We start from the raw sequence: 26733 nt of genomic DNA on the forward strand, positions 1-26733 counted from the left end.
TTCCTACCACATCTCATCCTCCCATGGGGGCCTCCAGGAAGGCTTATTCCAGCGGTACCCCCAGACCCCCACTCTCGCTAGCAAAGGAGAAGGGCAATCCACACAATTCTCCGATAACAATACAGCCTTTCCTGGATCAAATGGCTAACGAGCTCAATTCCATTTTCGCACTGGGCCAAATGAACCTTCAATTCTTAATTAAATGTTCTCTTTTCCCCAAAATTCCCCTACTCCCGGTCCCTCCAGCCCTATCAATGTCATCATTTTCTTTTCTCACTAATAACCGCTGGGATGGTCTCACCTCAAACATAATTTACATTCACTAAACATCTGTGCAGCACAAGATACTCCTAGGACAGCGCGTTTTCAAAGCCACTGTCTGCTTTCATGGCAGAAACCAACGTGGAAGAAAAAGACCTCTCATCTGCAGTTTGGCCTGCTATATTTTGTGAAACTCTCCACTTCTGACAAGTGCAAGTTGTAACCATCATTTTTAATAACGTTTATAGACCAATGTGTCTATAAAAGTTTAGACAGAACTAAAGCACCAGCAAATATGTCCATAAAGTCTCAAAGTCTATACTGCCTATTCCTAATTCTTAAATGCCGGCCTAAACGAATGCTTTCTTGGTTCCCAGATCATAGTAGATAATTACTCATTTGTTTAATAGAAAAAAGCTAAATCAAAACCATGCAACATTTTATAATCATTTCCTACCAAACTGATTTAATTTGGGGAACAAACAAGCCCAAGCTTTACCATTCATTAAAGCATTTCTACTTCAATAATCTTGTTTATACAGAATGCTAATAATATTTTTTTAAAAACCTGATAAAGGTAAGTCTTGAAGAAAGCTGAAATTATTAGGATTACAATGATCCTGCCTAAAGCAAATGAAAACGGTACATTTTTATAAAACGTTATTATGCATTTTTTTCCCACTAGTCCACACAAAAACCCTAAAAGGAATATAAGGCAAATGCTATTTCCATTTTTGACGAAAACAGGGTCTAGGACAAACGACTAGTACCCATGCCACTCCTTAGTGGCAGTACCAGTACTAAGTTCTAGTCCTGGTGCTCACTGCTGTCCCCTGAGTTAGCCAGTCCTAACAGAACAACCAGGCCAGAGCAGTTACATATGAAACCTAGAGAGAGCAATATTATTTTTTAAAATATATTTTTATTGATGTCAGAGAGGAAGGGAGAGGGAGAGAGAGATGGAAACATCAATGATGAGAAAAATCATTGATTGGCCCCAAACCTGGGCATGTGCCTGACTGGGAATCAAACTGTGACTTCTTGGTTCAGAGGTATACTCAACCGCTAAACCACACTGGCTGGCAGGAGGAAGCAAAATTAAAGAGCAAACTTATAGTCCCACTCCCTGGCTTATTCACTCCAGAGATATTTAAACCCTCCTCCATATCATGCTCCTCTTAGTAAAATGCAAATTGATTCATGTTTAGCAATTACTGAGCATCCACAATGTGGTCAGAGCTGATTGGAATCCAGATATCCTCGGCATCTAGAAGCTTATATTCAAAGACTAAGTAAAATCTGATAAACACAAACACACTAGGAGTGTGCCACGTGACTACAGGGGCATAGATTGGAGTGATACATGCGAAGGAACGTCTTCGGTTATCAACAACAGCAGAAGCTAGAAGAGGCAGGGAGAGACCCTCCCCTGGCACCTTCAGGGAGCATGGCCCTGCCCACACCTTGATTTTTTTACTTCTGGCCTCCAAAACTGTGAGAGAATACATTTCTGTTGTTTTACACTAGAAAAAAAAAAATTATTTCCCTCTCTCTCTCTCTCTCTCTCTCTCTCTCTCTTTCTCTCTCTCACACACACACACAGGAGTATTATGCAGGCAGAGAAAAGCAAATTTAAGATATTGTGGGCAGAGAATTGTAGTACTAACAAAATATTAGGATTTGGGTGGGGTGAAAAATTTCCAATTTAAAACTGGCTAGGTAACTCGGTTAGAGCATCATCCTGATACGCCTAAGGCTGTGGGTTCAATCCCCGATCAAGGTACATACAAGAATCAACCAACGCATAAATAAGTGGAACAACAAATAAATCTCTCTCTCTCTTTCTCTCTCTCTCTCTCTCTCTCTCTCTCTCTCTCTCTCTCTCTCTCTCCCCCTCTCCCTCCCCCTCTCCCTCTCCTCTCCTCTCTCCCTCCCCCTCCCCCTCCCTCTCTCTCTCTCTCTCAACAAAGAAAGAAACAAAACCTGGAGAGATGGGAAGAGTTAGAAAGACTCAGATGTTTCTCTGAGATGACCAGGTGGATGAGAACACGAAGAGAACAAGCTGGAGGAGAGGAAGCACTTCACTTTGACACACAGCGTCGGACACAGGGTGCCGGAGCCCGTCAGGGGGTGCTAGGTAGTAGTAGGCAGGTGAAGATCAGACGCGGAGCTCAGCAGAATGAGGTCAGGGCTGGAAGCTGGGAGCAGATGTTATCACACAAGGAAAGCGAACAGTAAGAGGGCGAAGAAGGAATCCTTGCACAGCACCACCATTTCAAAGGGCAGAGGAAATGACTGAAAATGGAAGGGGAATTCAAGAGCATCACATACTGAGAAAAAGGGACAATCATGGAACTGGGATCCAAAGGAAGTAATAATAGTGTTAGAAATGGTTACTTAAGGAAAACCAGGATTGACAAGCAGTCAGTATAAGCCTTTAACGTCCCTGCCTATTGCCTCCTATGTTGGCATCATTTTTTCATGAGTACACAGCTTTCCCAAGCCTTCTCCAAATAGTGTGCCCCTTAAAATGTCACCCCTATTGTCTCTTATGTTGACAATTTCTCACTGCCCCTCACATTTTCCACCGACTTTTAAAACAGTTGGCAAGCTAATCTTCTATTCTTTTATTCCTTTGATTCTCCAGTGTCACATGATAACTTTTTTCACAGAAGGCACACAAAGTCTAGTACAAGTTCCAAAACGATAATACTTAAATTGTCTTCTCAAGTAATTTTAATTTGCTTCTGCTTCTTAATCTCCCCCACCAGCACCAACACTCCTTTTATTTGAGGTGCAGGCTGTGTGTGTGTGGAGGCGGGGAGGGGCGAATCTTTCATTCAGACATTTTAAGGAATAAGAAAATTACATAAATGAAAAAGAGGAAATTTTCACCGTGGCAAAGTAAAATCAATTCACACAGCTTCCATTTGCGAAACGATAACACACTATACAGGGCACTCATTTCTCTTAGCCGCTTATCACTCCCCTCCACACAGGAGCACATACCAGTGCTCTAAATTAAATCGTCCCTTTTCCGGTGAACTGAAGAGAGAATGGAGCTGGGTAAGCTCCAGTATATGTTTACACACAAGGGAATACTATTTGGCTTGTCTTTCATAAACTCACAAGCAGTACTGCTTTTTTAGAATTGTGTGAGGAAATATCATAGAAATTCCACTATTGAGAAATGTGTCTGACTTCCAAATGAAAGGGGTCATTTTGTGTCTACCCACTTTTTTCCCAGAGTAAAGCCAAAGTTTGGGAGCGTGCTATTAATGTGACAAAGTCATGTACATGGTGCATTTTTCCCAGTTTGTTTGTTTTTTTTTCCATTCCATCTGATATTGACAACTATGCCAGGATGGTCTCTGTCCCTCACAAAATACCTCTCCATTACACCAATAATCATCCTAATCAGATTAACCAACAACATAAGAAAAGTCATGGTTTGGCACTTTTAAAATACCATCAGGAATGGAGACTTTTATCATAGAATCTAAAAATTTAAAAATCTGTTGGTGGGAATGCAGATTGGTGCAGCCACTATGGAAAATAGTATGGAATTTATTTTAAAAAAATAATTTCAATGGAACTGTCACTTGACCCCGCAATACCAGTTCTAGGAATATATCCTAAGAAACCCAAAACACCAATCAGAAAGAATATATGCACCCCTATGTTTATAGCAGCACAATTTACAATAGCTAAGATCTGGAAATAGCCCAAGTGCCCATCAGTAGACAAGTGGATAAAAAAGCTGTAGTACATTTTGCACAATGGAATACTATACAGCTGTAAAAAAGGATTTCTTACCATTTCAACAGCATGGAGCAACCTGGAGAGTATTATGCTGAGTGAAATAAGTCAATCGGAGAAAGAGAAATATCACATGATCTCACTTATAAGTGAACTCTAATGAACATAATAAACTGACAATCAATATAGGTCCAGAGACATGGAGGCATGAAATAGACTGCTATATCTCAGAGGGGAGGAGGGAAGAGACAAGAAGAGATTAACCAAAGAACTCACATACATATATGCATAACCAACGGACACGGACAATAGTGTGGTGAAGGCCTGGGGTGGGGCAGCGGCTAGGAGGAGGCGGGGGAAGGAGGGGAGAAAATTGGGGGATGTCTATATTACTGTCAACAATAAAAAATATTAAAAAAAAAAGAGTAGGCATGGCCAAAAAAATAAAAAATCTATATTAATATAAAATAATCTACCCAGAGTTAATTATTAGTCTATCCTACCTTTTCCCACAATGTAAAAATTACAATTAGACAAATTACTCTCAAATGAAAAATTCAAACCCGTAGAAAAATTAGGTCTTATTTTTTCTTCTTTGATGCTTACATGCTTCTGCAACAAAGGAAAAAGGTTGGAAAATATGGAGACTGTTAACTACTCAAAAGTACCTTACTATTCCACAATTCACTCTTTTTTTTTAAGCAAATCGCATTTTTTACAGAGTGTTGTACAAGTGCGTTTTGCCATAACACTTTCTTCAGCATTACAACTGCATTCTTGATAATAAAATCAGAATACTGTAGATATGACCCATTGTGTATACTGAATAACCAAAATATTCCCATTAGAGGCAATCCCACAGGGAAGGATCCAAATTGCCAGAAATATCCAGGCCAACGCTGAAATTCACCTGGCCAAAGGCAAAGCCGTTAAAATAACTGCATAGCTATTGACTTGTCCTGTTAGCATCCTGCCCCTTTTCCTTTGCTCTAAGGACTGTTATTATGGAAGTTGCTACATTCATACAAAACCCAGCCATTACACTCAGAATATGGCAGCTGCAAAGATGAAGCACAGATTCCAACTGCACATAAGACCAGATGCTCAGCAACTGGTTTTAATTTTCAGGATGAAAGTCAGCGAGACGCAGGTAGCAAGACCTTGGTTGATGAGGCCAGATCCACTGAGGATACACTATCAGGAAATTAGATGCTGGGCAGATGTTCGGCCGGTTGGAGGGGAATGGAAGTCAGGCAGAGCTGCAAGCTGAAACTGGTGGGTGGCAAGTGGAATTGGGGAGGCTGGCACCTGCCTAGAAGCTGAAATGAGTGGAAACTGCCCTCCAGAACGGCTGGGGCCAGAACAGGTGGCCATCAACTCTGGCAAGAAACAATATTCATGAAAGGGATTCAAGGCTAAATAACCCCCTTCCCTTCACCCCGTCTCATCTGTCCACAGGAAACATCTGATGGTTGCATAGTATTTACTGAATGTGGCTTAATACTCTAAAAGTTTAATCTAATCTCTCTCTTTATGAATCTAGAGAAGAGTTGCTCCTCTCTAGGCACATATTACTGGAATAAAATTGCACTTGACATCAAAGCAACACTGAACATAAGATTTATTACCATTTTTCTTATGTAATCATGAGTAATAATACTTATGCAACAACAGAGTTATTTCATTCTAAGAAATTAGATGCTGGGCAGATTTCTTATGAAAGGATATGTGTTAAAGCAGCTTTTCACTGACTTAAAAGTTTAGCAGTTACCTGAGTTGTTGCCCTTTCAGAGCACCTTGATCTTAACTCCTAGGAGGGATGTAAAAGGTGGTTCTTGGTGAGCCATTCCTATCCACTAAGTGAGAAACATTTTCTGTTCTCCCAGCAACCCATTCCCTGGCCACCCAACAGGACGGCCCCTCAATGACTACCTTCTGAAAAAGGAAATCCAATGGGAAAAAGATACATACTGTTAAAGGGCACCTACTAAGCTTCTGTAGAGAATCAGAAGAGGGGTAGAGGCAAGTACTCAGCCAGCTCTATTTAACTCCACTTTGATGAGCGCCAAGGCTCCCATTTTAAAAGTTAGCACGAGTATAACTGTTTAACTTGTCCGTGTCTCTGAAGCAGAACCGTTAAAGTACCACATTCCTAATCTAGCAGTTCCTAAAATTAACTACAGTTCATTTGAAGACTACAGTAACTTCTGCTCACTTAACTCAAATTCTAATGACGGTAAGAACCAAATGCATGGATGCAGTAACTCCACAGCCACACCTGTGAGTAGGTTGGCCAGCTAAACAAGCAAAAGGGTCCTGGTGGAATAAACTGCCACAGGGCTTACAGGGTAAACAAGAATCCACGAGTTCCACTTAAGCTAAATAAAACCAAGGTGCAAATTTAAATACCAAAACTAGCCTAAAACAATAGCAGTTCTCACTGAAAGTTAAAGGATGACCCTGTAAATAACACAATAACTATAGAAATTTTTAAACGTCCCAGCTAGTTTGGCACAGTGGATAGAGCATCAGCCTACGGACTGAAGAGTCCTGAGTTCGGTTCCTTCCAGTCAAGGGCACATGCCCAGGTTTCAGGTTTCATCCCAGTAAGGGGCGTGCAGGAGGCAGCCAATCAATGATAATCATCATTGATGCTTCTATCTCTCTCTCCCTACCTCTTCCTTTCTGAAATCAATAAAAATATATTTAATTTAAAAAAAGTCTTTCAAATTTCTTAAACTTGTTTTTTTTTCTTACCTTTTATTTAACCCCTTCACTGTACTACCAAAAACTGGTAGCAAAGAGGGCCTCAAACATACACACAAAACAGAGACCAGCTTAGAGTGAAAAAAAAAAAAAAAACAAAACACGTGATACCAGGCTAAAGGTGAGTTTGTGAAACACAGCAAATGGAAGGCAGGGGTATCTACCTCACCCTTTCTAAGGTATTTCAATGTAGCCTTTACATTTAGGGTCTTCTTTTACTATAAACAACTATGTAACCCCCAGATTACAAGGGCACATAGCAGAGTACTTTAAACTGAGGTCTGTGGACACTAAGGGTAGACACCCTTAAGAAACGGTGTGCTTACCTCTTACTGGTGTGTCAATTAACTGCATATTCTACATCAACTTATAAGCAACCAACTTCTACCACTCAAATTAGGTGATCTTGTTATGTGTCATGGATCACTAGCGCCAACAACTAGGTTTTAAGAACAGACAGTATGACCAATAAATAAAGTTTGTGATAGAGAGAAGGCCATCATTATTAGGGCAAGAAGATTTTAAAGAACTACAGTTTCAGTCAGTAAAAACAGCGAGAAAATGAATCATCGACACACAAGATATTATCAGCAGTATCTAGATGACAAGAAATTTTGTTTCAGCAATACCTCATCCATTAGATTAATTAAATGTAGTTGAAAAGTTTTTATTGATTTCACAGTATCATTTACATTTAATTTGTAAAGTCATTTGCTTTGAATAAGACTGTATGAATATGCATAAGAATTATAGTTTCATATTGTGTATATTTATTTAATTATCATAATAAGTCATTTAATCTATATTAGAATCCACTAACTTTCTTTTTCCTTTAAAGGAAGCACAGACATACAAGATTGAGAAACAGTATCCTAAAGGCAGAGGAAAAGGCTGGCTGATTCCACCTAGGGCAATCAGAGGAAGGAGACTGATAAGAAAGGAGAGATGGCCCAGATGCTGTAGGACAGGGTGGAGTAAAGAATGTTGATACATCCTCCCCACCCAAGCAATTCAATTCCAATGAGTACAATTCTATTTCTATCGTTCTCCCTCTTCTCTCTCTCTCTTTCTCTCTCTCTCTCTCTCTCTCCTTTTTTTGGTGGGGAGGGGGTGGGGAGGGATGAGGGAGAGTGTCTATTTTTGCAATAACAAAGCTCTACTTATGGTTCTTTGAATTCAAAAGTATAAAAAAAAGTAAAGGGGGAAATATATGAGAAAGCCATTTGGAAATGTTTCTTTGAAACATGAAAGGAGAAAATGAATAAAAAAAAACTAGCCTATGATTTCACAACTCAAATTTTAAGACTAGCACCTGTTGCCAAGCTGGCATGGCTCAGTGGTTGAGCATTGAACTATGAACCAGGCGCCTGGGTCACGGTTTGATTACCAGTCAGGGCACATGCTCAGGTTGCAAGCTCAGTCCCCATTGTGGGGCATGCAGGAGGCAGCCGATCAGTTATTCTCTCTCATCATTGATGGGATGTTTCTATCTCTCTCCCTCTCCCTTCCTCTCTAAAATCAATAAAAATGTATTTTTACCTGTTAAAGAACAAAGTTTGTGAAATAATATTTGAGGTAAAGGGTGGAGATTTTGAGTCATACAGTATGAACTAAAACCCAATTCACCAGTATCAAATATTCTCAAATATCATTCGCCTAATGGTCATGTGGCTTGTAATAAAACAAACAAATAATCTTAGTGATAAGATTTTTATATATGTTCCCTCATTTTACAGAAGAGGTAGGACCCAGAGAAGGTAAGGTACTTACTAAATATCACACAGCATTTGAAAGCACCAGAACTTAAACTCAGGTCTAGGACAATCCACTTAATAAACTGTCATCCATTTTCTCAAGAGCAGATGTGAATATGAAATGCAATCATTCACTTAAAAAACATGTCAAGTATTTTAGATATATTTGAAATTGAAATCATCTTCATAAGGTCTTCATTTATAAGGATCCTTCCAAATACTCAACCAGAGACACCTACATCATGAATCAGAGATCAAGGAGCATATATATATAACTCCTACTGGAACAGTCATGCATGAATTAATCAAAAGTGCATGCCAACATTCTCACCAGAAAAGTTATTATCTAAGATGAAAATAATAGAAGATGCCTAGAAATGTACTGATTATACAGGAAAGTTATAGTAAGAAATCATTAACTGTTAATGAAAATAACAGCAAGGTGCTAAAAAAAAACTGAAAAGGATAATGGAAACACTATTGAAACAGTAGGTATAGAGAAGGAAAAGCTTAGTTTCAAGATAGAGAAGGGGAAGGCTTTCTGAGACAGAAAGGAAAAAACAGTCAGAAGGGGCAGGCTGGAAGGAAGGAGGGCTCCCCCCTGAATCTAAGACAGTTCTAAGCAGGCTTCACTGTCCTAGCAACTTCAGACAGCAGGCATTTAGCAGCTGCAGCCCAGCCTCAGAGCATCCTCCCCAAGGGACAGAAGGTGGCTTGGTGGGAAAAAACCAGTGCCATCATGTGACTTCAAGGGTTCCTCCGCTTCAAATCTTTCCTATTTGGCAGCTGATGCTGGGAATTCTATTACCAAGGAATAAAATCTTTTCCTTCCACAACGAGAGAAGTAATAATCAAATGTTAAATTGCAGCCATGCTTTGCTTAACAACAGAGAAATATTCTGAGAAATGCATCATTAGATTTTTATTTCATTACTAAAGGCCTGATGCACAAAATTCATGCAAGAGTAGACCTTTCTTCCCCCAGCCCCCAGGACCCGGGCTTCCCTTGCAGACCTGGCTTCATCCAGAAGGCCATCCAGAAGGACGTCCAGTCTAATTAGCATATTATGCTTTTATTATTATAGGCTAGAGGCCCAGTGCATGAAAACTCATGCATTGGAGGGGGGGGGTCCCACAGCCCGGCCTGCCCCCTCTCAGAGTCTGGGAGCCCTCAGGGGTGGGAGGTGACCAGGGAATCAGGGGAAGGCAACGCCCCCATCACACCTCTGCTGTTGCCACTACCAGAAGTACCAGCCTCGGCCGGCCCGAGGCTTGCCTGTGCCTGGGCAGCCACCATCCACCATCCGAGACTTGCCTGTGCCGCAGGCTGGCCCTGGGCAGCTGGGCAGCCAGCATCCGAGGCTTGCCTGAGCCTCAGTCAGTGGGGGGTGCAGGAAGACCTGAGGCCCCTGGAGGGGCAGAGGGGACTCCGGCAGCAGGCGTGCGGAGAGGCTGGCCCCGGCTGAGGAATGGAGGATACTCTCAACGACACGAGTTATAACTCCCAATTTGTTCAGGCTTCAGCTTCAGGGGAGGGCAGAAGAGAGGGATGGGCAGCTCACTGGAGGAGCCTGGGCGAGCTGTCAGTCAGTGGGGGCGGGGGGGGGGGGGGGGCTCAGGAGGACCCAAGGCCCCCAGTGGGGCTGAGGGGATTCCAGAGGTAGGCACACGGAGCGGCTGGCCCCGCCCCCACTGTGAGTGCTGCCATCTTGTGACAGCATGATGGTCAATTTGCATGTTACCTCTTCATTAGATACGAGGATTGTGTGAGCATTTATACTCACACAAACCTAGCTGATATAGCCTACAACACACCGAGGCTATATAATATAGCCAGTTGCTTCTAGGCTACAAACCTGTGCAGCATGTTGCGGTATTAAATGCTGTAGGCAATTTTAACACTATATTTGTTTATCTAAACATAGAAAATGTACAGTAAAAATATGGTATAAAAGATAAAATATGGGCCCTGGCCAGTGTGGCTCAGTTGGTTGGAGCATTGTCCATGAACCAAAGGGTCATGCGTTTGATTCCTGGCCAGGGTACATACCCAGGTTTCGGGTTCCATCCCATCAGGGCAAGTGCAGGAGGCAGCTAATTGATGTTTCTCTGTGGCACTGATATTTCTCTCTGGCATCCATGTTTCTCTCTCTCTCCCTTCCTCTCTCTCTAAAATCAATAAAAACATATCCTTGGGTGAGGATTTTAAAAAAGGTAAAATACGGTGCACATGTATAGGAAGGGCACCTACCGTGAATGGAGCTTGCAGGACTGAAAATCCCTCTGGGTGGGTCAGTGAGTGGTAAGTGAATGTGAAGGCCGGGGACATTACTGTACACTACCACAGACTTTATAAACACTGCACTCTTAAGCTACACTACATTGATAAAGCAACATGAGATTAAATCAAGTACAAGAGAAAATATGCATTCAAGAGACAGAATAAACAGGAGGTGCACGAGGCTGCTGCTGGTGTTCCATGGCATGCTATCTCACAGCAAACTTTCAGGTAAGTAGAAAGCGTACAGTCTGAAATCGGATAAAAACTATTGTGCAGTAAATACATAAACTAGTAATGCAGTCGTTTATTATCAAGTACTACGTACTGTACATAACTGTATGTGCTATACTTTTAAAGGACCAGCCGCGCAGCAGGCTTGTTCGCACCAGTATCACCACAAACGCGTAAGGAATGTGCCACACTACAACTTTAGGACAGCTACTACATCACCAACCATAGCAGTTTTTCAGCTCCATTGTAATCTATGGCCCCATCGCTGCAGACCGACATGCTGTTGTATAGCACATGACTGTACCGCACTCTCACCACAAACCTAAGAATCCTAGAAAGACAGCAGGTTGTATATTTAAGTGCATAAGTGCCAAAGTAACAAGGCCGGGTCTATACGTTCACGAAACCTGCGCTCAAGATTTCTTCACTTAGGAAGGAAAGAACAGATCGGTAAGAACGGAAATCACCTGAGTTCTGCAAGGCTAGATTCAAAAATCCTAAGAAAGCACACAATGTTACTAGTAAAATAACTAGTTTTCACAGTTATGTAAGTATTTTCAACTTTTGAAACACTAAAACTGATCTCCAGCAGTGAAGAGAAATGCCATTTGTAGTCCATTTGGCACCTCCAGCAAGAGTTGGCCCAGCATTTAGCACGCTGAGGCGGGGAAACTTTTTGAAGAGGCATCACGCTCTCGAAGAGGCAAAGAGGCTAGTCCCAAGAACTCAGGCAGGATTCGCAAACCCAAAGGAAGAAGAGCTCACATTTGTCTACACTCGGGATGGAAAGAACACAGATAAGTTATATTTTTCACAAATCAGTAAATATTGTTATCAGCAGTAGCCTCAACTTCAGAAATTGAATGAATGTGGGCATAAAACATATTTCTTTTACCCCGGTAAGTAACGTAAGTGATAAGTAAATGTTCTAGCATTTGGAAGCACAGTGATTTCAATAAATTTTAAAAATATATTTTTATTGATTTCAGAGAGAGAGGGAGAGATAGAAACATCAATAATGAGAGTCATTGATCAGCTGCCTCCTGCATGCCCCCACTGGGGATGGAGCCTGCAACCCCTGGCATGTGCCCTGACCGGGAATCGAACTGTGACCCTATGGTTCATAGGTCAACGCTGAACCACTGAGCCACCCCGGGGCGGGCTAATTTCAATACATTTTGCTAAACTCCATCCTTGGTATTATTAACACATGCTACACAATACAGATCAGATACTAATGATGCCTTTTTCCAGCACACACATACCTCCCCCATGCTGTTGCTGACCTTGTACTTGACATACAATGATGCTTCCCCTGCATTTGTCCTAAGGATTGCTAGGTCACCCAAAGGCCTCCCCACTTTATGAAAATACTTCACCAGCCAGCAGAGGCCAGAGATACCAGTATTTCTGTTCAGTGGCTAAGGCATTCAGAAGCCTCTGTTAAGATGTAAATATGTCCTGGGAAAGGTAACCATTCAGCCTGATTATTGATTCATTCGATTATCTATTTTAAAAACACTCTGGAGTTTCTTTTCCTAAGGCCCTAGTAATTAAAAGTGCAGATCCGGTTCCGGTTCCGGAGTGTGGGACAGGAGGTGGCCGAAGCCCCTGGGGGCTTGCTTTACTTCCTATGGAGGATCAGAAGCTCTGACTGGCCTTGAGCCACTGCACTCGGGTCCTCAGTGACTCCACCAACTCCGGATCTACAATGCAAACCCCACATTAAGATGCACAATAACTTTATAATGAGATAAAATCCACTGGTCCACACTGCCTTCCGTCATCTCACTCTTACAGGACTAGCCGCGCAGTAGGTGTGTTCACGCCAGGATCACCACAAACTACAAATGCGTATTTTTTAAAAGCCAACTCAATGGTTGTGTCCAGTGAAGAGCCACTGACAGATACATAGGAAATTAATCATATTCTTTGAATACCACTAAACAAATGACCTCTGCTCGGCCTTAAGACAAACTCTTGAATCCTTCCTTAAGGATTATTGTTAAAGTGTTCAAATTTAAAAAAAAAAAAAAAAAGACCAACAGTCCCCAATATTTTTTCCAAGGACGTTATACAAAAAAAAAAAAAAAAAAAAAAAAAAAAAAAAAATGGCTTTTGATGGCTTTTGTACAACTTCACTCAGGATTCATTCCAGCGTCCAGGTGAGAACTGTCCCTTCTCTGTAGCCTGGGAGTCCAGAACACCTCCCAACAAACTTTGCTGGCCACCAGCAGGGGAGCTCTTCAGCTTTTGTCCCCCAAACCCATTCAAACAAAAGAAGCTCCGTCTCCTCCTTCCCACTCCTCCGACCCGCACCCCGCGCGGTCTGCGCGGACCCCCTCGCCCCCTCCGCCCTGCACCGCCCGCGCTACTCACTCCGCAGCGCCCCGATGAGCAGGGAGCCGTCCTTAATCAGCTCCTTGATGAACTTGTTGGTTCGCTCCAGCTCGATCTCGTGACACTGCAGGCGCTCCCTGAAGTCCGGGCTGTCCAAGTAGGAATCGCTGAACTCCAGCGTCGGCAGCCCCATGGCACCGGCGCTGCCCGCGGCCGCCGGGGTCCCGTCGGGGCCGGCAGTCAGGGCGCGAGCGGGGGCGCGGGCGGGCGGGGACCGTGGCCGGCGCTGCGACGCGCGATCGCGGGGGCCGCGCCGGGACGCGAGGGGACTGCGCAGAGGAAGCGGGCCCCGCGCGCCCCGCCGACGGCGCCGGGCTCCCGTGGCGCGCGGACGCGGGGGGACTCAGGCCGCCCTGGGGGCGAGGCGGGCGCAGGCGCCGGGGGTGGGCCGAGGCGCGGGTCCGCTCAGGGTGTCGCCCTGGCGGCGCATGGTCGCTGCGGCACCCAGGCGGCGGGCTCCGGGCCGCGGCGGGAGCAGGAAAGTTCCCTCCGGCCCGCAGACACTTCCGGCAGCTCCGCGCGCCTCCGCTCCCCGGACGGTGGTGTGTGCTGCGCGCCGGGAGCGCCGCCGCCACTCCGGCCGGGCCGGGCCAGCCCTCCCCCTCCGCGGACGCAGGCTCAGAGCGCCCGCGAATGGGACCCGGGCTCCGGGACCCTCCTCCCGCTTCCGCGCTCCCACCCCGCTACCCCGCCCCTTCGCCCGCTCACCCTCCGGCCCCCGCCCCCGGCCCGCGCTTCGCTCCCAGGCTCCGCGCTGCTGCGGCCCGAGCGCTCCAGCCGGTGCCCTGGGCGGTGACCCTGTCCCCTGCTGCGCTCCTGGCTCCCTGTGGTCTGTAGGTGGTGACACTAAGGGGTCCTCCACTCCCTGGACTCCGGGATACAAGCCAGCATTCCCTTGCCCTAAAGTTTGAGAGAACATTTGGAAGCCTCGTTGGAAGATGCTACTTTGAAGCATGAGTTGAGAATCTAAACTTTAGATGAATGCCTGTAAACTCGAGGTGGAGAAGTTTTCCTGTCTCTTTCCCATCTGGCCCACTTCATTGATCCAAGAAAGTCGGGGCTTTTCTATTCAAAACGAAAGCTTCATCATGTTTTTCCAAGTTGTTGTGAAGGTGGGAAGGTTTTAGGTCTCCCCCAGTACCCCAAAGAGCCGCCTGGGACTCCGATGGCCCTACTCTAGGAGAAAACCTATTTGCCACGTAACACTATATCTTGTATGGACACCTGGATGAAACCGCCCTGGAGCGTGAAGATTTGGGGATTGTTGAAGTTGGCCGGAGTTCTAGATGAATAGCTGATTCCCACCAAGAGGCAGTCGCCCCCCGTCTGGTAGGGGCTCACCTAATAAATATCTGTTCTCTCCAGAGCTTGACAGCAAGAGAAACTGCTGTGTTACATCTAGTCCGCCATCATCTCCAGGATTTCTGAGAACCAGTTATTTTTCTTAAGAATCTGCTTTTAATTTCTGTCTTCACTGCTTTGTCCATTTGAACCATCTGTTAAAAAAAAAAAAAAAACACTCTTCTACAAGATCATGGGAAAAATTCCACTAAAGTGCTTGACATTTTTCCCAATTAAGTTTCAGAGACTGTCAAGACTTGTAGTTCCAAATAGTTTTTTTAAGTACACATAAACATTAAAAGTAGCAGATAAACCTTCAACTAAGAGATACGATGATGTAAACAGTATATTTGATTTAAACTTTTCTGAGCCAGGAAAATTAGACTTAAAGACCTTCCTGGATGGCTAGACCTCAAATAATTGGAAGAATGGCCAATCACTTTAATTCTAAATGTCTGACTTGTGTCTGTCAGTTAAACCCCCCTTATCTGGTATGTGGTGGGGGGGGGGGGGGAGTAATCATGCTGTTATTTGTCAGTTAATGGAGCTACAGAAGCAGTGGGGCTGTTTTCCACCTTATTTTTTACATCTAGTCGTCACATAGCCAAAAGACAGAATACCACTGAGGCCAAATAAATAGTTTCCTTTCAACTTTTGCCATGTTGCCGTTCCAAGAAACTAAATCCAATGCCAGTGGCTGCGATATGAAACAGGATAAAATATAATAATCCCTTCCTGTTTTTCATTAAATAAAAGTCCTGTGATTAATTCTTTGAAAAAGCACATCAACAGTCTTTGGTAAGCACCATTTATTATGTTGATATCAGTTTTCATTTTTCTTTAAAGGTATAGGACATACTCTAGATTCTAAGAAACAGGTAATCCTTTATCCATTCATGTGTGCAATTGCATGTTTTATACCTACTGTCTACATTTTTAGGCTCTGGGCAGAGAAGTGATTTATATGGAAAGATAAATAAAGCAAAGCATAGTACCTGACCCTTAGTAGTTCTCAGAAGAGAAAACATAGAGAAAGAATACCCATATCACACGAGGCAGGATATTCTCTGTACCAATAATGTGCTGATGCCATTATCAATATGTTTCCACTGGAGCTGATCATTGCATTCATGTAGAAAAGGGGATTTTTCTTCCTACCCTTCATCCTTTAGCCTCTAAAGTTCAGTGTGTTAGAATGGACTATTTTCCCTGTAGGCACTTTCAGAGTTACCCATGACTTATCCCTGTGATTCATCCTTTAATTATACCTGCTTGTCAGGCTTTGTCTTATGCCACATTAACTCAGCTACTTGAGAGACACCAGAAATAGTTTTGCTTTGAGGGAGATTTATGGTCGGTTTTGAACTGTTGTTTTCACGTGTTATTTCTCCCACCATAATGACTGAACCAGATTCTTTCTGAAAATAGGCTTTCTAAATAAAAGACTGTCTACACCAGCAAACTTTTTTAATGGGTTGAAATGTAGCCTCTCCAAAAATTTCCACTTTATAATGTGTGGCCCTGCCAGCTGCCCGGTGAGTTTCACAAATACTCTTGGCTGACACACTCTTTGGCATGGTTACCGGCACAGAGAAATGTCTCTGTTTGTTTTCTTAATTCTGAAATGGGATGTGTGGGGCTTTGTTTGTTTCTGGTAAAGAGCAAAATAGTGAGTTAGGGAAAGTAAACTAATATATGATATTTGTAAATCTGCCTCAGACATTTTCCTTGACCTAGATCACATCTAGCTCTTAAGCCTGTTGCTCAATAGATGCTCAATAAGTGTTCCTCTTAGGTTGCTATTATTCTTTTTTTAATTCATCTTTGTTGTTGAAAGTATTACAGATGCCCCCTTTCCCCCCCACCCCCCATTTACACCCTACACCCTGCTCCTGCCCCCTTCCCAGGCCTGTACCGCACTATTGTCTGTCCATGGGTTATGCATATATGCATATAAGTTCTTGGGTTGTTATTATTTTTTAGTTTTGTAGACTTAGGTTTCCCAGACTCAGATTCTGAGACTGCAACCATCTGTTGTGCAACCATCACCACCATTCATTTCTAGATCATGTTTATCTTCTCTAACTGAAACTCTGTGCCCATTAAATAACAACTTTCAATACCTTTTTCCCCCCAATCCCTGGTAACCACTATTCTACCTTCTGTCTCTATGAATTTGACTACTCTAGGTACCTCATATAAATAGAATCATGCAATATTTGTCCTTTGTGCCTGACTTATTTATCAATTATTGATAGATAACTTAATTATTAATAAGAGAAGCAAAGAAACTGGCCAGTGTTGCCTAGTGGTTGAGCATTGACCCTGGAGGTTACAGTTTGATTCCCAGCCAGGGCACATGCCCAGGTTGATCCCCAGTATGGGGTGTGCAGGAGGCAACCGAACAATAATTTTCTCTCATCATTGATGTTCCTATCTCTCTCCCTCTCCCTTCCTCTCTCTGAAATTAATATAAACATATTTTAAAAAGAGAGAAGCAAAAAAAACATAAGAATCAGATTGTTTTTAAAACCATTTGGGCCTACATAAATTTTTGAATCAAGAGATTTTCTAAAATACCCTTCTGCTAACAGAAAAAGCAAGTTTGAATCAAGCCCATTCATAGCAGTTACTGTTTATTCTGCTTTACTAAAAGTGTTATTTTTATTTTTTTTGATCCCACACAATTTGTGTCAGATTGATTGATGTATGAGATTGCATTCTCTGATGGGCAAGTATACATGTCATATCACTAGTGACAGCAGCCTATGTGACTTGCTGACATTATTTTTTGCAGCTAAAAATAAAATAAAGAACTCCCCTCAAATGCATACAGCTCTTCCCATCTTCCTTTCCACTGTTGTCATGAAACACAGACAAATGATAAATATAGCCTGGGCTGAAAAAGAAGCTTCTCTTTGTCCAGGGGTATAAAATGGGAGTCTTTCCTAGGAAGAGCATAGAACAGAAGACCACATTGTGTGAGTGTATTGACATGCTTATCCTATATAATAAAAGGCTAATATGCAAATTGACCGAACGGTGGAATGACCAGTCACTATGACCTGCACTGACCACCAGGGGGCAGATGCTCAATGCAGGAGCTGCCCCCTCATGGTCAGTGAGCTCCCACAGAGGAGCTCTGCTCAGCCACAAGCCGGGCTGATGGCTGGCAAGTGCAGCAGCGGTGGCGGGAGCCTCTCCTGCCTTCGTGGCAACACTAAGGATGTCCAACTGCTGCTGTCAATTGGACATCTCCCAAGGTCTCCTGGACTGGGAGTGGGCGCAGGCTGGCCTGAGGGACCCCTCCCCCCGAGTATACAAATTTCGTGCACCAGGCCTCTAGTCATCCAATAAATGGAATAAAAGAGCAATGGTTAGAGAACCAAGTAGATACACAGTTGAAAGATGAGAAGAGGGAGTTGGACTAGGTAGATAGACATGAGAATGGGGAAGAAATGGGCAGTAAGCAGATTGAATAAAGGAAGGAAACATACTGTGCGGTTTCATGGATGAGGTAGGAATCCAACATAACTCTCTATGGTTTGAGCCTATATGACTCTGAAGTGTTATCTTTTTAGAAAAAGTGCAATAGGCTTAGTTTCCCATGCTAAGTTTGAGGTAAAGTTAGTGTAACTAAGAGGAGTTGTCTAGGGGAGGGATGTGCATCACTCACACTCAGGGTTGCAGGGTGCAGCTGAAGAACAGGATGAAGGAAGAAAACAGAATTCTAAGCATGAAATCCTCATCAGCTAACTACATTTACCCAAAGAAAAGGAGATTGAGCTAGAGCTAGATATAGACATAGAGCTAGGAAGAGAAAGAGAAAGATGAATTTATGTAATTTAGAATAGATTTTGGGTTTGGAATTTTTGTTGTTGTTTAGGCATAGATTTCTATTTCCATTTCGTATTGCCCTCTTGTGGCAAACCACAATGTTTGCTAACTCTGACAGAAAACCTTAAAGCAAACAGCAAAAGATAGAGACTGAAATTTACTGAGCACCTCCATGTGCTGGGCATGACACAGAATGCATATGTACGTCGCCTCACCTGAGCTTCTCCACAATCCTGTGAATAAGTATGAAGTACTTGTAGACCCATTTTCAATGGAGGGCGGGGAGGGGGGATTATGATTCAAAATGGTTAACTTGCCTAAGTTTACATAGCTAGAAGGTACTGGAATTGGGATTTCTATCCCAGTCTTTGTAGCCAAAAAGATCATAGTTTAAGAAAATAAAAAAAATAAACAATACACACACACACACACACACACACACACACACACACACACACACATATATCGTGCCTATTCCATGGTAGATGCTGAGAATATTCAGGTAAACAAAAGCTTACCTCATTCCTCTCTAATTAAATTTCAGTCTAGTGAGTCAGAGTAGAGACATTAATCAAATGGTCGCACAAAGGCCATTTATTAGCTGTGTGATTTCAGGAGATTTACCTTTCAGGCTTTTGGGCTTCCCCGTGTGTAACATTAGGGATGATAGTGATAATGGCTGTTATCCCCTATTAAATGCTTGGGTGTGCCCGACAGGGCCCTACACTCCTTACGTCCATGATTTCACGTAGGCCCCTTCTAGCCCCCTGCATGGCCCATGGCTGTGCCTCTGACTCAGCATGAGGACACTCTTCCACACTGACAGTGAGAATCACTTGTGGGTCATGTTTTTGACAGTTCAGCCATGTGTGCTTAGAGACACGCAGCTGCGTTTGAAGAGGAAGCTTGTACCTCCTTATCTCTTGCTGGAACCCTTTAAGGGGTGGCCTCTGCTGGATTCCATAGCAACCGCCCGCACTCAGGAGGGAGGCAAGCTTTTGCTGAGCAGCTGCGGTGCTCCTCATCCCTCTAGGCTGCTAGTGCTCACTCTAACTCTGGAAGTAGGAATTTTATGAAGATGAGGCCACACAAAGAAACCCCACAACAAACAAAACCTCTTGGATAAACACTGCTGACTGTGACTCCAATATTCTGTACCAGTGTGAAAGTTGCACAGAGAAGAAGGCTGATAAGAAAAAAAAAAAATGATTCTTTTGAAATATGGTGTTGGAGTTGTCTACAAGGCTACCAGAAAGATGAATCACGAGGTCCCCGAGCAGATTAAGCCCCGAAACATTACTGGAGGCAAAAATGACAAAAATGAAGCTGTCCTAATTCAGACACATCATGAGGGGGATGGGCTCTTTGGAAAAGACAGTCATACTAGGAAGAATAGAAGGCAGCAGGCAGAGAGGAAGACCAAATGTGAGATGATTCGCTCCATGACAGAAGCCATCGGCACACATCTACAGCAGCCGAGCAGGACTGTTGAGGACAGGACATTGTGGACATCACTCATTCAAAGGACTGTCCGGACTCAGAGCCAGCTCAATGACATAACACACCCGCTCTGATTCCAAGACCATAGTGCCATGAATGTCTCTGTTAGGACACATACATATTTATGATGCATTTTTGCATAGCTCTTTTTTCCACATTTATACCCTTTGCTTTTAGACTCCAAGCTTTCAGACCATGTCTTGTTCTCTGAATCCCTTACACCTTCTCTATATCCCTTACGAACTATTAGCCCACAGAAGATACCTAGGAAATGTTTTGAATACACGGATGCCTTGCAGTGGTTCTCAACCTTCTGGTCCTTTAAATACAAAATATAGTTCCTCATGTTGTGACCCAACCATAAAATTATTTTCATTGCTACTTTATAACTGTAATGTTGCTACTGTTATGAATAGTAATGTAAATATCTGATATGCAGGATGGTCTTAGGCGACCCCTGTGAAAGGGTCGTTCGACCACCAAAAAGGGGTCGCGACCCACAGGTTGAGAACTGCTGCCTTATAGTCTTCTAAAATTTGTTTCTTCATCTCTCTGGTAGAGGCATCTGGGAAGATGTGTAGGGGAGCAGAGGAAGGGCTCTCCCATTTGGCACGGAGGTCTCTAAGTGTTTCTTTTTTTTAAGATTTATTTTATTTTATTTATTTGTATATATTTTTTATTGATTTCAGAGAAGAAGGGAGAAGGAGAGAGATAGAAACATCAATGATGAGAGAGAATCATTCATTGGCTGCCTCCTGATTGAGCCCACAACCCGGGCATGTCCCCTTGACCAGAATTGAACCCAGGACCTTTCAGTCCACAGGCCAACACTCTAGCCACTGAGCCAAACCAGCTAAGGCTCTACATGTTTCTTGAGATCCACTGAGCATGAACGGAGGAGAGGAGCTCATCTGTGCCTCCGGCCCATGAGTCTGTCTGCACTGCAACTGCTGCCATTCAGCACCCTGAAGGCCCTGGCGGAAGCAGGGAGAGATGTGATGTGATGTGAAGTGATGTGATGTGATGTGATGTGATGTGATGTGATGTGATGTGAAGTGAAGTGAAGTGATGTGAAGTGATGTGATGTGATGTGAAGTGAAGTGAAGTGATGTGAAGTGATGTGATGTGATGTGAAGTGAAGTGATGTGAAGTGATGTGATGTGATGTGATGTGATGTGATGTGATGTGATGTGATGTGATGTGATGTGATGTGATGTGATGTGATGTGATGTGAAGTGATGTGATGAGATTAACAAGCGCAGGAGGAGCTTAAGGAAACTAATTCAAATAGATGACTCCACGCCCAGCAAGGAAAAGGCATAACGCAGTCAGAGTGAAGCACACTCATGAATGGGAGAAGGAGGATAATTGAAAAAGAACAGACCCACAGTCTCTATGGTTTGAGCGTTTCAGATGGGGGGAAAAGACCAAATCTGAAAGAGAATCTGCAACCAATAGTCACAGCGGCAACTTGCTTTCTGAGAAAGTAAAAAACATATTATCGCTTAACATGTACACTAACCTAATTCTGTCAGTGTGAATTGATTCTGAAAATGGAATTAGAAAATTTTACAAAATTGTGTATAATAATGACAGTTATTTTTTCAGAAAGGATAGAGTTCATTATTTTAACATTTATTAGTGATTTTTTTCTCCAGCTGCCAATTTATTAGATTTTATTGTGAGACAAAGGCGGGCTAATGAAATGATACATAATTTACTAGATAAATAAAAGTAATGTAAGCAGTTTCAATTCTGCTTACTGCACATTTCAACTTTCTAATCCGTTCCCCTGTGATCTTTCAAAACATGCTTCAAAGATTTGTGAAGCTCTCTGAATTTTGTTACACTAGGGTGTCAAGTAGAATAACCTTTACCATATAGTGAAAATCTTGTTGGTATGGAAGATGAACATTTGATGAATTGTTGTAGTTCTTTCAAACTTGCTTTCCCCCTAACTCTGTGTTATAAAAAGTTTCAAACATATAGAAAAGTTGAAGGAAATGTGCTCTCCACCTGAATTCCACAAATGTCAACATGTTGCCATATTTATCTATTTTCCTCTCTCTCTCTCTCTCTCTCTCTCTCTCTCTCTCTCTCTCTCTCTATATATATATATATATATATATATATATACACATATGTGTATATATATGTCATCCCTAAAATTTCAACATACATCACTAAAGATAAGGAAGTTCTCTAACATAACTAAAACTTAAAACAATTTAATATAAGGTAAAAAATATCATATGTCAAGTTGTTTCAAAAATGTTTTCTAGCCCTGGCAGTTTTCTCAGTGGTCAGAGCATCAGCCCTTGGACCAAGGGTCTTGGGTTCGATTCCAGGTCAAGGGCACGCACCTCAGTTGCAGGTTCATCCTGCCCCAGTCAGTGTGAGTGTAGGAGGCAACCAATGGATGTGTTTCTCTCACATCAATGCCTCTCTCTCTCTCTCTCTCTCTCTCTCGCTCTCTCTCTCTCTTCCTTCGTCCCTTCCTCCCTTCCACTATTTCTGAAAATCAAAGGAAGAATATCTTCAGGTGAGGATTTAAAAAAATGTTTTCTATACCTTAATTTTAAAAAGGGGGGAAAGGAGAGGGAATCTAACCAAAGTCCCAAACTCAGTTTTAATCAGTGTCCATATAATTGAAAAAAAATACTATTTGGCAGGCAAGAATAAAAGCTCATTAAGTCATCACTTCACTAACTCAGATTTTGAAAGAATTGAGCCCAGATTGCATGAGGTTCCCTTGGAACTGTCCTGAGGAAAATGTTTGCTAATCAAATTAGTGGAGGAAGATTGTGTTGAGTAGAACCATTCCAAACCCCTGAGCACCAGAATGGGTCATTGGAGCTGCCAGGAAAGGACTGCTGCTCTAACAGAAAGAGAGGGCTGTGCGAGATGCGTGGCCTGACATACATAGTGTGTGGTCAGTAAATATAACTTCACTAAATCAATGAATGAAATACTGGAGACATAAGGACAAACAGCATCAGCATCACCTGGGAACTAACTAGAAATGCACATTCTTGGACTCCCACCCCCCAGAGGAGGCCTAGCAGTTGTGCTTTAACAAGCCATCAGGTGATCCTGAGGCTGGCTAAGGTTCGAGAACAGCTGATCTAGGACAATTCCTGGAAGGAGTCCAGGTGGAAACGGGCCTTAGCAAAAGGGAGTGGAGGACATAGTTTTAAGATTAGGTAAGGGGAATGACGAGCAGATGCTTATCTAGACGCCAGTGCTGAGGGAGGCAACCTGCAGTCAGGACCTCCAATGGGAACTGGTAAATAAAGAAGCCACCCCTCAACTACATTGTTTGTAATTGTTTTTATGGAATGGTTTTGCTTTTGTTCTCAATGTTGACATGAGTTTTGGGAGTTTCTTTTTGGTGCATTTAAAATAGCATTTATTCACAGAAAAGACTATTGGAATGTTTTATTTTTTAATTTTAATAACTGATGCATTAAAATTGCGATTTAAAAAATTGGTTTACCATAGCCTCCTGGATTCAACTCACAAATAATATTGTTCTATCTATAAGTATAGCAAATACTAGCAATCATTCTTAAAGAAATTTTGAAGAATAATTAGTCTCATTTACAAATTTAAACCCCCTTCCAATTAATATCCTTTTAATTGACCAACATTAAAACATCTAATATTTACTTTTTTCTTTTCAAAATTGAAGCAAAATCTTTCTAAATGATAAACACTCTTACAAATTTAGAAGCAAACTTATAAAGTGGCCAATCATAAGTTTTCTTAAATATTCTCCCAAATTTTTAAAAAGTTCAACTTAACTCTGCAAGTCAAACAACTAAAGCTTTTTAATTGGAATTATTTAAAATAACAAACTCTCATAATCATTATAAGAACATAAAATATAAAACAAATTACTTTTTTTACATTTTAGCACATATAAATTGCTTTTAACAAATTACTTTTATCTAAAAATGTAACACTATAGTTTTTTAATTCTTTATTGTTTAAAGTATTACATATAGTATTACATATGTCTCCTTTTCCCCCCTATTGACCTCTCCCCAGCACCACACACATGCCCTCACCCCCGCCCCCCTACTGTCTGTGTCTATTGGTTATGCTTATATGTATGCATACAAGTCCTTTGATTGATCTCTTACCTCACCCGCCTCCCCTGCCTTCCCTCTGAGGTTTGACGGTCTGATCGATGCTTCTCTGTCTCTGAATCTGTTTTTGTTCATCAGTTTCTGTTGTTCCTTATAGTCCACAAATGAGTGAGGTCATGTGATATTTATCTTTCTCTGACTGGCTTATTTCGCTTAGCATAATGCTCTCCAGTTCCATCCATGCTGTTGCAAATGGTAAGAACGCCTTCTTTTTTACTGCAGGGTAGGATTCCATCGTGTAGATGTACCATTGTTTTTTAATCCACTCATCTACTGATGGGCACTTGGGCTGTTTCCAAATCTTAGCTATTGTAAATTGTGCTGCTATGAACATAGGGGTGCATATGTCCTTTCTGATTGGTGTTTCTGGTTTCTTGGGATATATTACTAGAAGTGGGATTACTGGATCAAATGGAAGTTCCATTTTTAACTTTGAGGAAACTTCATACTGTTTTCCACAGTGGCTGCACCAGTCTACATTCTCACCAGCAATGCACGAGGGTTCTTTTTCTCCACATTCTCACCAGCACTTGTCGTTTGTTGATTTGCTGATGATAGCCATTCTGACAGGTGTGAGATGGTATCTCATTGTCATTTTTATTTGCATCTCTCGGATGATTAGTGACTTTGAGCATGTTTTCATATGTCTCTTGGCCTACTGTATGTCCAAGAATCAACACTATAGTTTTGATTCCTTTAAATCATTTCCATGTGCTGCATTCTAAATCTCCCTTGGCTTAAACTATATATTTACCACTCAAGGAACATTATTATTATGTCAGTTATGTCTGAGGTTATTTAGACCAGATAGTTCATGCTATTTTTTTGTTCATAACTAGAAGGAGACTCATTGAATGATTTTTTTCATAGTCACTCTGTTATTGTTTCATTACTCAAGTAGGTGGTCATGAGCCATGAATCTGAATTCATAAAAATAGTACATACTATTTTTCTCAACTCATATAGAAAGAAATTTATTTCATACAATGCAGATCTATCTATCTATCTATCTATCTATCTATCTATCTATCTATCTATCTATCTCCAGCTTAACAATTCCAGTTCCAACCCACAAAATAGATCCCATGATACATTAATAAGGAGCTTTAAAAGATAGACTATTAAGTACATGTAAATGCAAAGATCAACTTAATAGGATTTGAATTTTCCTATATTTTGGGGTTTACAACTCTAAGGAATACTGTTTTTTAAAAATATCTAATTGAATTGTGGATACCTCATGTAGGCTAGTATGAGTTACAATGATCACTGAAAAGACTATTTTAAAACCATACAGCGCTTGGTTTTGGAGAATGTGCTTAATGTGAGTACCCATTCTGGGAGAGTAACCAGGTCATCCAAAAAAAAAAAAAATCTGTTTAGCTGAGTCAGGTTGGCAGGAGTCAGGTTAAATCCTGGGAAATGGAACCGTCAGGAATGATATAGCTTATCCAGCTTCCTTAATGCAAGGCAGTTCTCTAATTGAGGGGAAGGGCTAGAGGCAAGGTGAGGGATTGTTCTGGGTCAGGACAGTATCCAAAGTAACAGTTAAGGTGCCCTAAATTGTTCCTTAAACACACACAGGGGCAGCCTCCGGGTGCTCACAGACTACTGTGTGGGAAAACAGGAGACCACTCACTTGATGCATCTGTTATGCTGTCCAGTTGAGTTCAAGACACAGAGGATGGGACTGGGACTGCATAAGAATCACACATGTAGATGGGTGATAGAATAAATTTCTTTTCCTGACCCATTCTTTCTCCTTTGAGAGGGAAACTTGGGTAACTCGGAAGGGGAAAACCTTTATTGTAACAATGACTCCCTGCTGTCACGTTTTCAGGTAGATATCAGCATGAAACAGGTGTTTGGGGGTCTTGTCTCCTAGATCTTCCCTCAGAAGGAGGAAGGTAACTCAGGACCTGATGACCTGACTGTGCCTTTCCTGCTGGGACTGGGACAGCTGAAGAGGGAATGAAACGGGGACCGAAATAGCGAAAGAGCATGTTTGTCAAGAGAGGAAGAACAGGGAGGAGGGGAGGGACTTCCAGGGCATTCCTCTGTCTCAGGTGGACTCCAAGGGACTGATGATGACTCAACAGGAAACGTAAAGGGCTGTTTCGTAGCATTCTCAGAAGCTGTGTACAGGCCTCAGGACCTATTGGTGAGATATTATGATAATTGTTTTCTGCCCTTCTAGAGAGCTTACTTATATACAAAGGAGACTTGTTGATGAGGCTTCTCTAAAGTAGGACAAAGTGATACCTAACATTAGAATATTTTCTTCTCAAGCAAGAAAAAGAAAATATCACAGTTCTCTTCTAAGCTGTGTCAGACCACCTTCAAAGATGAGTAAAACAATTAGTAGCTAAATCGTTTCTTTAAAAAATATGATTCCTTCTGTTAGTGTAGGAGGCAGGACTCTTAACTGTGACAATATGGAAAGTACCATGTA

General features: G+C 42.2%; 1 protein-coding gene across 9 annotated transcripts in view; it reads right to left on the reverse strand.

Annotated features, from left to right (window-relative positions):
* ARHGAP42 (Rho GTPase activating protein 42) overlaps positions 1 to 14121 on the reverse strand; it is a 252176-nt gene extending 238055 nt beyond the window's left edge. For 8 of the 9 annotated variants that reach the window (XM_036324613.1, XM_036324610.1, XM_036324609.1 and 5 more), the window contains exon 1: positions 13432 to 14121. In XM_036324613.1, the coding sequence (XP_036180506.1) occupies positions 13432 to 13585 (154 nt within the window). In that variant the 5' untranslated portion in view covers positions 13586 to 14121. The remainder of the gene's footprint in view (positions 1 to 13431) is intronic. The other variant, XM_036324615.1, reaches the window with a different exon arrangement.
* Between the last annotated feature and the right edge of the window lie 12612 nt (positions 14122 to 26733).

This window comes from Myotis myotis, unplaced genomic scaffold (genome assembly GCF_014108235.1).
Source record: "Myotis myotis isolate mMyoMyo1 unplaced genomic scaffold, mMyoMyo1.p scaffold_m19_p_10, whole genome shotgun sequence".
Classification (NCBI taxonomy): Eukaryota; Metazoa; Chordata; class Mammalia; order Chiroptera; family Vespertilionidae; genus Myotis; species Myotis myotis.